Source organism: Ciconia boyciana, chromosome 1 (genome assembly GCF_034638445.1).
Source record: "Ciconia boyciana chromosome 1, ASM3463844v1, whole genome shotgun sequence".
Classification (NCBI taxonomy): domain Eukaryota; kingdom Metazoa; phylum Chordata; class Aves; order Ciconiiformes; family Ciconiidae; genus Ciconia; species Ciconia boyciana.
The window spans coordinates 89,729,448-89,745,369 of NC_132934.1; the positions used below are offsets into that span (position 1 = coordinate 89,729,448).

General features: G+C 43.0%; 1 protein-coding gene across 2 annotated transcripts in view; it reads left to right on the top strand.

The window, feature by feature from the left end:
• The first annotated feature begins 348 nt into the window (after positions 1 to 348).
• Positions 349 to 15,922, top strand: part of GSK3B (glycogen synthase kinase 3 beta) — a 154,020-nt gene continuing 138,446 nt past the window's right edge. For both annotated transcript variants that reach the window (XM_072881570.1, XM_072881579.1), the window contains exon 1: positions 349 to 1,289. In XM_072881570.1, the coding sequence (XP_072737671.1) occupies positions 1,202 to 1,289 (88 nt within the window). In that variant the 5' untranslated portion in view covers positions 349 to 1,201. The remainder of the gene's footprint in view (positions 1,290 to 15,922) is intronic.

Below are 15,922 nucleotides of genomic sequence, written 5' to 3' on the forward strand. Positions count from 1 at the left end.
TCGGGCTGGGGCTAGTGAGTGCGTCGGGCTCTTCGGCTGGGTATTCACAGAAGGCACTTAGGGCCGTTCCGCAGCGTAGGGCGGCGACGGACATAGGCGGCTGCGCGGCTTTGGCGCACACACAGAGCGTAGCAGCAGGAGCCCGGCACGCAGCGGAGGCAGCAGCGGGGACAAAGGGACTGATCGGCAGAAACGGGGAGGGGGGCCCGGCGGGAGGCAGCCGGCGCCGGGAGGGAGCGGCAGGAGGCTTCAGCCACGCGGGCGAGTCCCATGTGCCTTGGACGCCCGGGGAAGCAGCAGGAACAACCGCCGCCGCCGCCAGCGCTCTGAAGCCGGCTGAGGAGGAGCCGGGCAGCCGCCGCCGCCGTCATGGCCTGCACCGCCGTCGCCGGCCGCCGCCCGCAGTGCAGCGTCCCCAGCCTGAGCCGCCGCCAGCTGCCCCTGCGGGCGGAATGAGGAGCCGCGCCGGAGCCGCCGCCTCAGCGCCGCACTGAGAAGGCTCAGCGAGCGAGTGAGCGAGGCCGCCCGGGCCGCTTCACCTCTACTCCGCCCGCCGCGGATCCCGCCGCCCCTGCCGGATCCCCTTGCGAGCGTTCGCATCACCTCCTGTCGGCGGATCCGGGAGCCCCGAGATCCCTCCGCCGGGAAAAAAATAGTCCCGTTCCCTGCCACCTCCCTCAGAGGCGAGGGGAAAGAAGAGGAGAGGGGAGGGGGCAGACAGAGGAGGAAGAAAAAGAAGAAAAAGAAAAAAGAGAAACCCAGCGACGGGATCAGAGGAGCCGGGCCGTGAGCCTCCGCCCCATGTGACTGGCGCCCAGGGTGGGGGCAGCGAGGCCTAGCAAACCCCCCTCGCTCGCGGCCGGCAGCAGGAGCGGGAGCGGCGCCGGGGGGGCTGCGGACTGGGCGGAGGCGGCTCTCGGACCCACCGGCGCTGCCGGGAAGGATGGTTTTGTGAGAAACGGGCGGCGTGAGGAGCAGGAAGAAGAAGCCGGGCGAAGAGCGCGACAGAGACCGAGAGGGGAGGGGGCTTCCCCGGGGGGGGGAAGGGGGGGGGGCCGGCGTTTCATGTGGCGCGTCCCGCCCGTCTCCTCCAGCTGAGCGAGCGAGGGAGCGGCAGGCGGGCCCGCCGAGCCGCCGGGGCGAGGCGGAGGGGGAAGGCAGGAAGAGAGAGGTGATCGGGGCAGAGCAGGAGCGGGAGACCATGTCCGGGCGGCCCAGGACCACCTCCTTCGCGGAGAGCTGCAAGCCAGTGCAGCAGCCCTCGGCCTTCGGCAGCATGAAAGTTAGCCGTGAGTATCCTGCCGCCCTGCGCGGGGGGGTGGGGGGGGGTGGCTGTCTGTCTGGCCCTGCCGGGGCTTTCCCCCCTCCCTTCGCCGAGGCGGTAAGGCGGCGGGCGGGAGCCCGGCCGGGGGCCGAGCGAGCGGCCCCAGCCCCGGCGGAGGCAGCTCCCTTTCTCTCCCCTTCCCCCCCCCCCCCCCCATTAACCTTGAATAGGCGCACGCCGCCGCTTCGTTTGGGGCCTGCTGGACAAAAAATGCCGGTTGGTTTGTCCTTTTCCTTTGCCTCTCATCGCTGCCAGCGTTGTAAGCGGCCTCTGGCTAATTAAAAAGCCTTTTTTTTTCCCTTTGTGAAACGGATTGGGAGCTCCGTAGCCTGTATTTCCTTTTTATTCCCTATGCCCCCCCGAAAGGAGGAAACGAATTGTGGACACACAGGTAGGGCCGTGACATTCACGTTCGTTATGTGTTTTTAAGCACTCCTGGGTCTGAAGGAGAAAGCTTGGAAGATTTTTTCCATGCACCCGTAGATCGGGTGTGAGCACCTTTTAGTCCAGCCCATTTAAAGAAAAAAAAAAAGGGGGGGGAGGGGGGCTTACAAAAGGTGTCTCTCTAATATCCTCCAGGCTCTGGTAAAATGCTCAATAGAGGGGATAAGAAAATGGTTATTTTGACATGTGAGCCTATGGAGTAGGTATTTCAAGCTCGGCATGCCTTTTCCAGTTTTCTGATCAGAGGAGTATTTTTAAGAATGAGGCCTGTGCTTTATTCTGCACAGGCATGTTGGAAATTGTGTTTAATATATGCCCATCCTTCATATTCTAGCTTGTGGGATTAGCCGGTTTATGTGAATTAAAAATGTGTTAAATCTGAACAAATGCAAAGTGCGAATGGAAAAAGGGCCTGTTCTGAGTCACTACAGATTTGCTATATGTTTATAATAGGGAATTTCTTAACTCCTGATTTGAATATGTTCATATTAACAACTAAATTGTTCTACCAGATTCATATTAATAGCGTAGTTTTCAGAGGTATTTTGCTTTTTCTTACGGAAACGCAGGGTGGCATCTTTATGGGACCTGGAATGCTTGATATGTATTACCATTCAATTGATCTATTTGATACTTGCGTACAGCCACACCTGACATGGCTCTGTGTGTGCATGCGTGCATATATCACATCGTCTTGTGCATTTCATGCCAAAGTGTTATAAGATTGTAAGCTTTTTGATAGATCAGAAATTCTGACGTTTTTCTGCACCGAAATGTCTTCCACTGCGGTTGAAACCTTGAAAAAAAGCATTTGGCTCGGGGTCTGTAGTCTACCTTGTATCTGCATGATCAGCATGCCTGCAGCGCTTCAAAAACCATGGGTGCAGTTAACCCATATTAGCAGTATAAGAGTGTATGTTTGATCAGGTCCAGCGTTAGCATTTATTAAGGATTCTTGATTTGTATGAAGAAAAACTGTGGGTGACTCCATTTTAATTTATTGATTTACTTTATGCGTGTGTGGAATAGGAAGCAGGTCTTGTTGATCAGTATTTCTGCAGGTGGCTGTCTAAACCAAGCGAGACCTAGGCCTGTCATTCTCAGCAGCTAAATTTGTCTTATTCAAGCTCTACAGCTTGATTCTTGAAAGGTCATTGATGCTCCTTTCCCGTTTATTTGAGGTCAAAGACTAGACAGATGCTTGCCTGTGAAGAGGGTGCTAACTGATGCAGACTAACAAGTTTGCAAATATGATTCAATCCCAAGTGTATAACACTGAGGGAGAAACAAAGGCTGTAGCATAAAGCACACGCACTTGTGATAACCCCCACAGTCGCTCTAGTCATGTGCTCCTGGTCCTTCTGCTGTCTGGAAAAAAATGTCAGAACAAAGCAAGAGAACCACATACAAGGACTCTGTGGGAAATGCAGTTTATATTTTCAGTATTTACATCCATGTAAGACAGTCCAGGAAGTTTAACTTTTTTTTTTGCTTTGTAAGAGAGAAAAATTCCTACCCAGGAAGGGTTATATTTTTCTGGTTGTCGTGAGTTTTGGTAGCATCTTATGGCATGATGTAGCAAGTTATCTATTAGCAGTGTTGAGTGCTTGAAGAAAAAAAAAACCAAAAAATCACTTGTGTGGTGAACGGGGAGTTTGCTTGGCTCTTCCATTTTGCTATATATTTACAAACTAATGCTTAGTTACATTCTGAGCCCCTTTGAGTGAAAGCCGGGACAAAAGAGTCCTTGTGAGGTAGGTGAAAATTGATGGATTGGTATCTTTTGAGTCTGGACGTCTTTAGTACCTCTGTCTTGGTGCAGGTCTTTTCCGAGTCATCAGGGAGCAAAACCTGACTTGTTTGACGTCAACCTTTTTGCGTTTATTTGTAAGCCAGGAGTAGCGGCGAAATTAAATTATGAAGTCACTCTTGTTCTGGTGTCTCTGCAGCTATTGCTGCTCCTGGCTGAGCACTGCAACAGTTATCTAGGACGGACGGATCCAAGCGATGAGGAAAGGATTGATAAAGTAGTGGAGGAGGGCTCACTGATCCTTGTGTTACCTGGGAGGAGCAGTACTAGAACTGTACGGTGACTGCTCTTCTCCCCAAGGTATATGGGGGAAAAAGAGTGAGCAAGGATTTTTCATCTCTTCCCTGTGTAATTTATTAGACTTAATTTATGAGACTTTGTTCTCAGAAGTTGGTAAGAAAGCCTGAGCCTTGAATGAAAGGATGGGAGATTACCAACAGCTGCTTCTCCTCTGGCTGTTGGGAAAGATGACTTCCCATGCATGCTGCTCTCATTGCTCTGTAATAGACATTACAAGGGTGGTTTTAACATCTCTGCAAGAGTAGGAACCCTGTGGCCTTCCTGTATCTCTTTCAACTCATACCAGCATCAAGAGTACCTTCTGCAATCTGACTATTTTTTGTTTCTCTATTTATATTTTGGTGGCTTTGAAATCACTCCACCATTCTTTCCACCCCACCATATGGATTTCTACATTGAAGTAATTCTGAAGAAGGTTATTCTTTGTTCAGGTCTGTATTGCTGGTTTGTAGGCTTTCCCTGCACAAAAAAAGTGCGTGTGCTCCTTGTGTTGAGGCTGTCCCTCAACAGGAGGGAGCTGAGCTTCCAGTTTTCCACTTGCTGATACTATCAACCTGCTGGTTGATAGTACAAGAGAAGAGGTATGAGCTTGAAGCTTTCTTTTGTTCTTCACCTAGTTGTTCTTGCATTGCTTCCAGATGTACATTGTTTCCCAAATGGGACAAAAATAATCCTGAAATATAAAGGGTAGTCATGCAACACATGACCAAAAATATCTGTATAAAAATAGAAGTCTCGAAGTTTGCAGCTTGAGAATTTTCATCTAATGACTGTGGAATTGATTTTTGGTTGGTTTTTTTTTTTCCCCTTCCCTGAGTTTCTGGAAAATAAGTGTTTCAAGTAACACCAAGTCCTTGTAGACAGCAGTACTTATTGTAACTGTAGCCAATTATCTTGTTGGTCTGCAGTAAATAATGTCATGGCTAACGCTTGCCATGAAAAGTTTTTTGCTCCATGTGCGAGTGTCATGGCTCTGTAATTGGTTATGCAGAATTTGTTAACTTGGAGGGTGAGGAAGGCAATTTTATTTGCTTTAGCTAACTCAGATGTGGTACACATACTCTTGGTTGCAAAATCTAAAGGGCAATCTTGTAATAATTCATTTTGGACTCTCTGGAAGAATGTTACAGTGGTGCCAAACTTGGTTTTTGTTGAAGTTCTTGTTTTCTTCTTAGATTCACTGTTTTTTGTACTGTATAATCTCCCAAAAGCACCATGGCTTGGTAAACCTATATTGCTGTGTACTGTTCACACGTGGTGCTACTGCTGGCATTGGAGCATGATGCATCTTTTGTTAGTGTAATGGCTCTTTAAAAAGTGGTTCATGAAGGAATAAAGTCTGGGAGTTTGTTGCTCTGTTAGTAGCCACTCCACAAGCCAGGACATAAGTGACTGCTTTTTAGGTAGTATGTGGTGTCTAAGTGACAGTTTAATTTGATACTGTGTGATGTCCAGGTAGGTGTGTAGGGAGAGCCTTGAAAAAGAGCACCCTGGGCAACCTCAGTGGGAAGGAATGAGTGGGGCTGTTGAAACTGGCAAGATGATTGAGATAATGCCACCTTCTGTTTCTCAACCCAGTTAGGGTAGGGCCCTCTCTATTGCTTTGATAGCAGTTTCTGCCTAATTGGTTTCTGAAACTGGAAGCCGCCCATCCTGCTCTCCTTGCTGGAGAGAGGAAGATCACTCCCTTCCAGAAGCCTGCTGAGTGTTATGTGTCTGGCCGTCGCTGATCCTAGCCCTGTCCAGCTTTCGACTGCTGCTGGGTGAATAGCTTTCCTCGTGCCTAAACTTGAAAAAATTGCACTGATGGGGTCAGCTAATGACCATGTGTGCTACAGTGAAAAGCGTCTCATGCTATAGTGCCCCAAAGTCATGCCTTTCAGTCTGAAAAGGAATAAAACATGTCTGCTGTACTTAATTCTAATGCTGCCAAACTGTTTTCCCTTTATTCATGTCATTAGGTGTAGTTGAGCAGAAAAATAACTAATAAAAAAGTGAGGCCTGCCAATGGAATCTGTCAAATGATAATTTGACTAATTATTCTGCTGTGTCCCCCATGTCTTATTTCTGTGGGTTGGTGGTTTGGTTGTTTTTTTCCTTGTAAGACATATTGGGGTTTATCTGGAACCTTTTCTTCTCCTTCCATCACTATTCTGCACGTTTCCTCTTCCCCACAGTACTTCCTGGAGCTGATCCCCTGTTGTATTGTTACTTGATTCACCTTTCATATTTCTAAGCAATATTTTAACCATCTTGTTCACCTGTTTACACAGCTGTGGAAACCCATATGGCTTATGGAGTATGTTCCTTGCCTGTATGCATCCTGGCTCTGGAAATTGTTGTATTAGTTTATCTGTTAGCTTGATAGGGCCTTGTAGGTATCGCAAAGCAATGGTGGTTTATGTACTCTGATCTTTTTCTTGGGGGATAGGAAAAGTAGTTCTTCGGCATATATTGCTGAAGACCACCCCACAGGCTGAAGGGTTTCCCTCTACTGCCCCAGGAGTTCTTTAATTTTGATGTATTATATCTTTAAGCGCTATTTTAGATAGAATGTAAAGGATTTTTCCAATATTGGTGCCCAGTTTACTCGTCGCAGGCCTTCATAATGATACAAATCTGTAGGATATTGGCTATTGCTGTTCCCTCACCCCATGCTCTTTCTTGAACCGGATCGATGAGTGATGCGAAGAAGATTCTGAAAACCGATAGGGTATCTGTATCTGCAAAAAGCCTGCAGTTAAAGCTTTGTGCTGTGACCAGCTCTAGCGTCTTCTGAAATGAGTTAATGCTGAACCCCTTAGTTATTTGAACACATTAGCTAATAATACGGAAGCTGGTTGGAGAACACTTGCAGCCTCTTTGTTCAAGCTGTTGGAGTCTTTTCGTTTTGAGTGACTTGATGAGTCCTGTTTTAAATTGGAAGGTCTGTTACCTTTGAGTTTCCAGAAATTTCTATAGACTTAAGACTTGAACATTTTTCTGGAGTTTTCTCCCTTTTGTTTTTGTTTTTTTAAAAAAAAAAGTAACTTTACTCTGAGGACTTTTAGTCACCCATAGCTAGTGTGGGAAGTGCTAAAGTGGCTGTCTCCTGCAGAAGCTCTGTGGCTGGTGGAGTTACTTGGCTGCTTTCTGAATATAATGAGCATCAGCCCAGTGCAGCCTTGAAAGATGTACAAAACTTTTAAAGTCAAGCAGCTATGAAAAGGAGCTTATTGAAAGTTTAAATGCCTCAAAAAACAGCTCTCCTCATTTTTCTTTGACCCAAGTCCGTAGAAAATCCACAATTTTGTCTTGTCAGCACTTCCTTCAGTAAGCTGCACAAATAGATGCTCTTTCATTTATGTATGTTGAAAATAAATGCTAATTGCAGCTTTTACAATGTGGCAAGAAAAGATACTCCCTCAGACATAAAGGCTCAAACCCATAGAGTGCTGTACAGGTCAAACCCTCTTTAGGTGCAAAACCAGGAACCGCCCTGGCACTTCTCATTGGATGGATTTTGTTGCCAAAGTGCTGCATACTGCCTTTGGGGAAGATGTAAGTTTGGAGGCAGGATGGTCTATGCCACTTTCTATTTTTTAATTGATTTAAAGTGTAGCCATATATTGAGTGCATTGCAGCAATCTGGTCTTAAGGTGAGAAAGGTGTGAGACATGGTAGCAAGATACACCTCTGTGAGAAATGGCTACAACATCATAGTCATGCTCAGACGAAGTGTTCCTGGTCAGTGCTGCTGTATCTCATTAAATAGAAGCTTAAAATGAAGCTCTATGTGAAGCTTTTGCAAACTAGATTCGGATAACCACTATAGGTAGAAGAACTGCTTTCACGAAATCTTCAGAATCCCTCCTGCCCCCATCTGTACCGGCTTACCATGCTGTAGAGAGAAGGTCAGTTATCTAGGTGTAGTCCATGAGACAGCGCATGTTTGACTCAATCCTGTATCCTCTAACAGTGCTGCTGTGTGATGTTCTGTCTGTGCAGTAGGAGAGATGAGATGATTTCAACAGAAATCCATGTTGGAGACCTTACTGAAAGCATTTCTATATCAGCTTCTGAGAATTGTCAAAAATGTGGATGCCCAGAAGTCATGCTGATGTGCCTCTGAAAGAAGTGGACAGTGATTTTCTTTTTTTTTTTTTCCTTGTATGATCAGTGCTATCAAAGAGTCTTTTCATTAGGTGCTCTTGCCACAGGTGACTTGTCTGTTGTTCAGAAAAGGAAATAAAGCAAAGCAGTTCGTTCTATACTTTTATCTCTTGCAGACGGGAAGTAGATCTAAGCATTTAAGGCAATTTGTGTTCTCACCTAGCCTGTCTTATAATGGAAGAAGGGAAAAGTGGTAAGATAGCTTGTCAATGTCAAGCACTGAGGGCTTTTTTTAAGCAAAAGCCTTACAGCAACAGCTCCTTTTGAAAGGGATATCACCAGTCCTTGCCAAGAGTATTGCCACTTCTCCATAGCAGCGGACCCAGTATTTTCTGGCTTAGCCTCATCAACTGAGTGGCTATTATCAGTACCAGTGCTTCCTGCACATGCTCTTGGCTAGTGACTTGATATTAGCTGGGTGAAAGTGAGTTGCCACATATCTTCCGCGTGATTAATTGCTTGATGATTTGCAAGGTTTCTATGTCAGTAACATGGAGTCAGTTTAGCTGAAGGAATAGTACTATGGGGTTGCAGAGGGCTTTGGTGCCTGCCATAGGAAATTCACTTTAGCTTGTTTGTAAATAAGAACTTACAGCTAAGAAAAATATAGTTTCATAGCTTTGCAAGAAGTCTGAATAGGACCAAGCGTCTCCTGCTTTGTAGGTTATAATGACCAATGTAGTCATGTTGAAAGTAGTGAATGACTGTTATGCTGGTATTATGATAAGGTTGAGTTGAATTATTTAGAGATAGCTGTGAGTATTTTTCCTTTGTTTAGGTAGCTTCTGTTCATTTTATTTTTGAGTTTGGAAAGTGTCTCAATATATCACAGGAACATGTAGCGGTATAGGTACGTTGCTCGATGTGTCTCTTCAGGCAGTTGCGCGGATTTGAAGAAACCTTGTGGGAGTCCAAGTGCCTGATAGTAGATGATCATAATAAGAGACCTGCTGATCAGAAGAGAAAGGGAAGATGTTCCTGATTGATACCACTGGATAAGTAATGCTGTAGAGGGTGTATGGGACTTAGGAATACTGTGCTGCTGTGCATGCATGAAGATAAGTGTTTGAGTGTAGCGGTAAAAGTTGCCACAGGCTTTTGGACCAGAGCACTTAAAAGGAGAGAAGCTGGGTGTTGCCTCTGAAGTTATAACCAGAAGGGAAGCAGCAGCTGAATTTTTCCAGCCAAGGCAGACTTCTTACAGCCACAACTGTAGAACTTTGTGACTTTTTGACTTTTTTAGTAGGAATATAATTCTTGTCGGCTACAAGCCCTGTAGTTCAAAGAAGTATCCTTTGCCAGGAATGCAGGCAACTGTTTGATTTTTTTTCAGGCAGGCCAAGAATGTTTTGCAGAAAGATAAACTAAAATGTGACTGTTACTGCAAGAAAAATAAAATTCTTCTTTGCAGCATAGAAAGAAGAAAAACTATTTGGTTGCAGTTGATAGTGCCAGTCTGTTTGATTTTCTTGATTCACCCCCTGCTGCAAACCATTACATAGAACCTATATTATTATTTGTATCCCATCTCTCATGTGCTTCATTTGTTTTAAGTATCTGTAAAAAAAAAAAAAGTAGCACAATGAATTGACCTGTATGAGTGGGATTCCTTGAGAGAGGAAGGGGACACAAATTCATCAGCCTAAATAAACAGAATATTTGGTTGTTGGCCAAGTAAACATGAATCATTTGGCACAGGTCTGTATCCCTGTGAATTAAGTCCATAGCTATAAATGAATTTCCCCACATTTGTGGGAGGTTGAGTATCAGCATCAGAAAGAATGTTCTGTGCCTTCCTGAGAGAATAAAAGCTTTCTGGCAAGGCATACTTTCTGCAGGTGAGTAGATCTAAGGCTTCTGGAATAGTTTTTCTTTATATATACAATTGCTCAATTGAAACCTAAAGAAGCGGAAAATAATGTTGTCCTTGAGAAGATCATATCTGTTGACTGTTTCACTTCTAATCTTGCAGTCTTACTCATGACTATACGTACTGGCTTGGGAGCCACGGGTATGTATAGTGTAATGCAGTGTAGTAGTTGCAAATTAATGCTTTTTCTGTGTTTCTCAGAGAACAGAGAAACCTTACTAATCAAATTTCAGTTTTAGAGACTTTGAAATAGGTTTGCAAAAATTGTTAATTTTGGATTACATGTTTTAGTAACCACAACGGACTGCAGAGTTGATTTGAGTCTTGGGGAAATGCTTTAAAGGCCCATGGAAAGCTAGGTGGTTTTTTTCTGTTTGTCTGGTTTTGTTTTCTAGTGGATCAACTAGTGAACGTACTAGAGACAAAAGCATGAGGTTTGTGCAGAGTGGGAGAACTTTACTATTCCAGAAATTTTGGGCCCAAACTTCAGATGATGTTTGTCAGTGGGAGGGCAGGGAGGTCTTTGATTGCAGTCCCCAGAAGGGAAGGTACTGGTGTTTTCAGACTGAGCTCAACTTTGAGCTTGCTCTTCCTTGATCAGTGCAGTAGGCATGAGTTAGTTTGGGATTGTGTATAGATTTTTATTATGCAAGTGACATGGGGATGGCAGTTGAGTATGTTTGTTGGACTCTTTACATATCTGAGTAATAAAGTTCACGAGGAAATTCTCTGAATGTCATTCAGTCGGAGCGTGTTTTAGAAATGTAGTTGGCTTAATAGAAGATCTTCACAGGGTAATGAATGCTGCCAAATCTGCAAGTCTCTCCTATTTCATGATAGGTACAGCTTCGATGTACTGAAGCTTCTCTTCGGCTGGAGTTACTGGCTTTCAGTGTCCATGGAAGCTGACAAGGGCATTGCTGGGATCTGTGACAGCAAAAGAATGGCGGCTGTTTTCCCAGGAGGCACATTTGAAATGCCTGTGGGATTTTGCAGACAGGTATAGATATTCATGAGGCAGCAAGCCTGTTTTCTGTGTGGTGTCAATGCTTTGGCTTTATGCAATAGCCTGTGGATTTTTTTTATAATACACTAGATTATTTTTTCACTGGTAATGTTTGAGCAGTTCATGATTGACTGTAAATTTTGATTATAATGGGCCAACTCTAAAAGGGAGTAGTGCAGAGATATTTATGCTATGTCCATAACTTTTCATAATTATGATAATTCAGAAATACTCATATTGAGACAATGACACTGCCTGCATTTCAAAATACCTCATTCTTACCTGGTGGCATAATTACAAAATGTAAATTTATTCTAGAATTACTTTAGAACATGTAGTAGCTACATATGCCTCTTAGTTTATTCGGATATTGTGGGGGCATTGTTTTGGGTGGGGTGTTTTGTGTGTGTGGTGGGGTTTTTTGGGGTTTGGTGTTTTTTGTTTGTTTTCTGGTTTGTGTGGTGGTGGTGGGTTTTTTTGTTTTGGGTGTTTTGGGTTTTTTTGGGTTGGTTTGTTTTGTTTTGTTTTTTAGAGTAGCTGGAATCAAAGGGTTCCTAGCAGACCAGGTCAAAATCAGTAGATTCCAGATGAGAACAAATCACGATAAATTGTCCTCTAGCAGCTCCTTTTACTCTCTTACTTTTTACGTGTATTTGTGAGTGTAGAGAGACACACACATATGCATTGTCAGAAATATGATATGGAGGGGAGGAGATGATCTAGGTTTCTGAGATCTGGAATTTAAACCTAGACCATGTGTGAAAGCTTTGCTTTAGAGCTTCTGCTTTAAAGCCTTTACAGCTTGCTTTAAAATGTTCTGCCAAATCGGGGTTGACTAATTACATTTCTGCAGACCAAACTTGGGAGTAATGTTTTAATACTTGAACAATAATTGTTTTGTCAGAAATAGTGAACCTGTTTCTCATTTGACTTCACATGATACGTTCTGTGACTTGGTAATGTCCTATCCCACTAGCATTAACATTTAATTTTGATGCTTCTAAGGGAGCTCTGAAAGAAGCTGCATTGCAACCTAATGTGCTGTCTTCTATGACTCTAAATGCCTTTTTCCCTTTGGGTATTGTGACTATGGGAGAATTCTCTCCTGGTTGCAGATTTTGCGTTTAGGTTGTCAGCAAGCCAATTGTTAAAGAACATACTGGTAAGGTAGAAAATGAGATTTCTGACTTTGATAAATTGTCAAGATTTTAGTGTGTATGTGGCTATAAAATTGAGTATTTTTAAAACTCATAAGAGGTTAGTTTCCAAGTAGGGACATAGTCACTAAGTGATTTTAAAATAAGACTTTGCTTTCATTCAATGAGTTTAAAAGTTTTTGATATAGGGGGAGGCTTGAGATGCACTTTGCAAGTGTTTGCAGCACTAATTAGTGAACCTGTAACAATCTGTACTGAATGCTGGGATTCAATACCCATGGATTTTTCAGGATATTGCAAAAGCAAAAAAACCAAACACCAAAAACCCCAAACCAATTATAACCCTACACCTATAGTAGGTGTACATCTGTCTTTTTTTTTTTTAAGGAAATTGTAGTGTCTCTGTCACTTTTTTGACTAGGTGATTCAAGCATTACATTGAACCATTCTTTCTTTAGTGTTGCTATGACTAATATATGGAAAAAGTATGGGGATTTGACAATGCTGTTGGTATTTCAAGCTAGGTTTGTGCTAATGTAGCATATACTGTCACAGAAATCCTGTAAACCTGTGGCCTTTTCTTGTTCTAAATTTTGGGTAGGTTGATTTTGCGCCTTAAGGTATGAGTACAAAAGTTTATATTTACTTTCAAAGCTGCTCATGGTTTTCTTGTTTGAGTGTCTGGGAAGGCTGGTAACATGTAGGTTTTAACTTGCTTATTTTGGCTGTTTGCACTTACTGTGCAGCCTGGTGTCTTCTGTAACGTGGCGCTTTCACCTCTCCCAGTATTCTTGTGTACTGCTGTGCTTCCAGTGAAGTCCCAAAGTCATGGTGCACTGGGCTTTGCTGGTGTATGGATTCATCTGTGGGGGTGAGCAGGCCTCACCTAGTACTTTGCAGGTATGCCTTGAGCCTGTGTGAATGGAGTAAGCAATTCTGGGAGGGGGGGAGCTAGTAGGATTGGCATCTCTGGTGTGCTAGTATGTCAAATATTTTTCTGGGAAATATGAGGAAGAAGCGTATGAAAAATACATTGGTAGTCCATTAAATTGTAGAACTGATGCAGGATGTTTGTTCTCCTTACTACATAAAGTATCAGCACTGAGGACTAGGATTTCTAGAAGACTGCTGTACATAGGGTATTACAGTTTTGCTTTGAGACTATAGATGCAATTTTTTATGAGTATATTTGAAAGACCTGTTATTTCTAAGTGTAGTAGAGAACAATGGCAAGTATTTCTAAAAATTCAGATAATGTCCAGGATTTTGTCAGGAAAAATAGTTAATAAAGGGGTGGGGAATTTGTCTGCAGATGAAGAGGAATAATGAGGTTTCATCTGACACTGAAGAGAGCAGATGTTAATGAACTCCTGGAGATTTGTTTGTTGAAATTCCTTGAATTGATCCTGGCATCTCTTCTGCTGTTTTACTTTGATTTCTCATTCTGTCTGTATTGATATGAAACTCACTCATATACTTAAAGAAAAAGGCAGTGAGTCAGGTAGTGATGATTTGACCATTGTTGTTTCTTATCACTTTCTTCAACCCTCCTGTATGGAATTATTCTGTGTGTGGAATCAGCTCTGCCATATTTATTACTAGTTTTTATGCTTGCGTGGAAAGTAAATTATGAAACATTAAATATACAACTACCTCATAATACCTTCCCCCTTTTAAAATGAAAATACAAAGAGCTAATGCAATAATACCAGCGTTCTACCAGATTTGTAAATTATATATGAAGTATTCTCCTTTGTACCTCTTTGGATGTCTTGAGATAGACTATATAATGTGTATCTCCTCAAATGGTGTGAAAAATGGAGCTGAACTATAGTAACATATTGGAAGTTGGATGATCTGACTCAAGAGTCGGTGCTGCTACTGAAAGTTCAAGAGTGCACTTTCTTCTGTAGGATGCGGGAAGGTAGGCTGGTGCAGTTATGAATCACTTTTGCTTCATCTTGGCATACTATTAAGAAAAAAATATTCCTTTTTGCTACTAAAAGAGAAATAGCTGAAATCCTCTAGAAGTTATTCGAAACTGCTGTTTTAAAAAATATGGTACTCCAGAGTCTTATGAAGTGACCCACCCTGTGGCTGCTGTTTGAAGAAAAGGATATGTAGACCACATAACAAACCTCTTAAAAGGCGATTGGACATGGAACATGCTGATAAATGGAGTCAACTGTGTGGAATGAAAGTGCTTGTTTAAAAACACATCATCCACTAAACTTCAAGTGTGTACTTCTATGGAATACTGTTAATTTTTCCCCCAGTAATTCAGTCACAGCATCACTTTTTTTTTTTGCTTTATGCAGCTGAGAGCTCTTTGTTCCCATAAACTGATGTTGGACACGGGCAACAAGATGCAGTGCTGGAGAATGATGTAATTTATTGTTAGGTAAAGCTACTGAATGTGCTTAAAATATATGGCATATGTGTATATATAACTTAAGGCATATATGCATACCTCCTGTTAATTGCTGTGGTGTTATTCTTTGGGTGTTTGCTTATGGCTGCTCTCAAAGACAGGAAAGTGGATTAGGCAAGACCTTGATCTGACCCAGTATGTCTATTCTCACAAATGAAATGTCTTTATATTGTCTGTGCTCACATTCACACTGTTAACTATTTTATATATCCTGGCAGAAACTCAGGCTTTTGTTTGTCTAAGAAAGGTCTGCAGCCATTATAAAATAAATGTTCCTTTGAAGTTAGTCAGGACTTGTGGTCAAACTAGAAGGATGGGTCAAGGGGGTTCTGCAGAGTTTTCTTAAGTGTAGTAGGAAATTTTTTTGCAGCTGATCTGAGTAAACTTTCTAGACTCGCGGATTGCATTCCTTTCAGAGGTGCTCCAAGGACTAAGGAGCATGTGTTAAAAATGATCTTGACAAAGCAGTGGTACTGAAGTAGGATGAAATTTAGCAGGGGCAGATGTAGTCTATTAGTCTTCAGTAAGGCTTGGCTGTGCAGATAACAGGATGGGGGATAACCAGGAAGGCAGGAGACCTGCAGAGAAGAACCTGAAGTTAGGTGTTTGCATAGTGGCCATGAATCAACCAATGTTGCAAAACCAGCAAATTTTTTACTGGGTGTATTAACAGCAATGTCATGTAAAATACATGAAGTTAGCCTTCTCACTTCTCAACATGCTAATAAGCCGAAGTTGAAGTGCAGCACCTAGTTTTGGTATGGTACTGGGGGCAGGCAAAGGGGAATGATCAGAGATCTAGAAAATGTGCTCTAAGGGAAAGCTGAAGGCACTTTGGATGACTTCTTTTAAAGGAGACTGAAGGGAGATTTCTTCTGATAACATTCTCTAAATACGGTAAAGATAGTTGGAAAGAAGAGACTAAGCTGTTGTCTTCTCCACTGGAGATGGAACAAGCTGTGGGCTTAAACTGCAGCAAACATGGTTTAAGTTAGTTGAGTCAACCCTTAAGAAAAATGGGAGCACTGTAATAGATTAGGAAGACTGTCAGATTCCCGGCAGTGGCAGTTTTAAAAATGAAGAAGTTTGCCAGGTAGTTTAGATATGGAAGTTTGGAGAAGTTTTAATTAAGACAACCTGTGGTCCCTTACAGTCTTATTTTCTGTCATTCTGGTTATTTCTGCATGGTCTTGGGATGAATTTCAGTTATAGTGCACCGATCCTGTTCCTTCTTCCCTTGGGATGAAGTAGGCTTGTGCTGCTGGCAGCTTGCTGGCAGTTAGTGCATGTGAAGATGAGGATCTGTGAAACTGGCCACAGCTTTAACACTTAAAGGCTAGATAGATTATCTTAGAGAGGTTAGCTTCAGTCTGGGAATTTAGCATATGCAATGGTTTGTCCTAGCCTTGTCACGTAGCTCTAATTTTG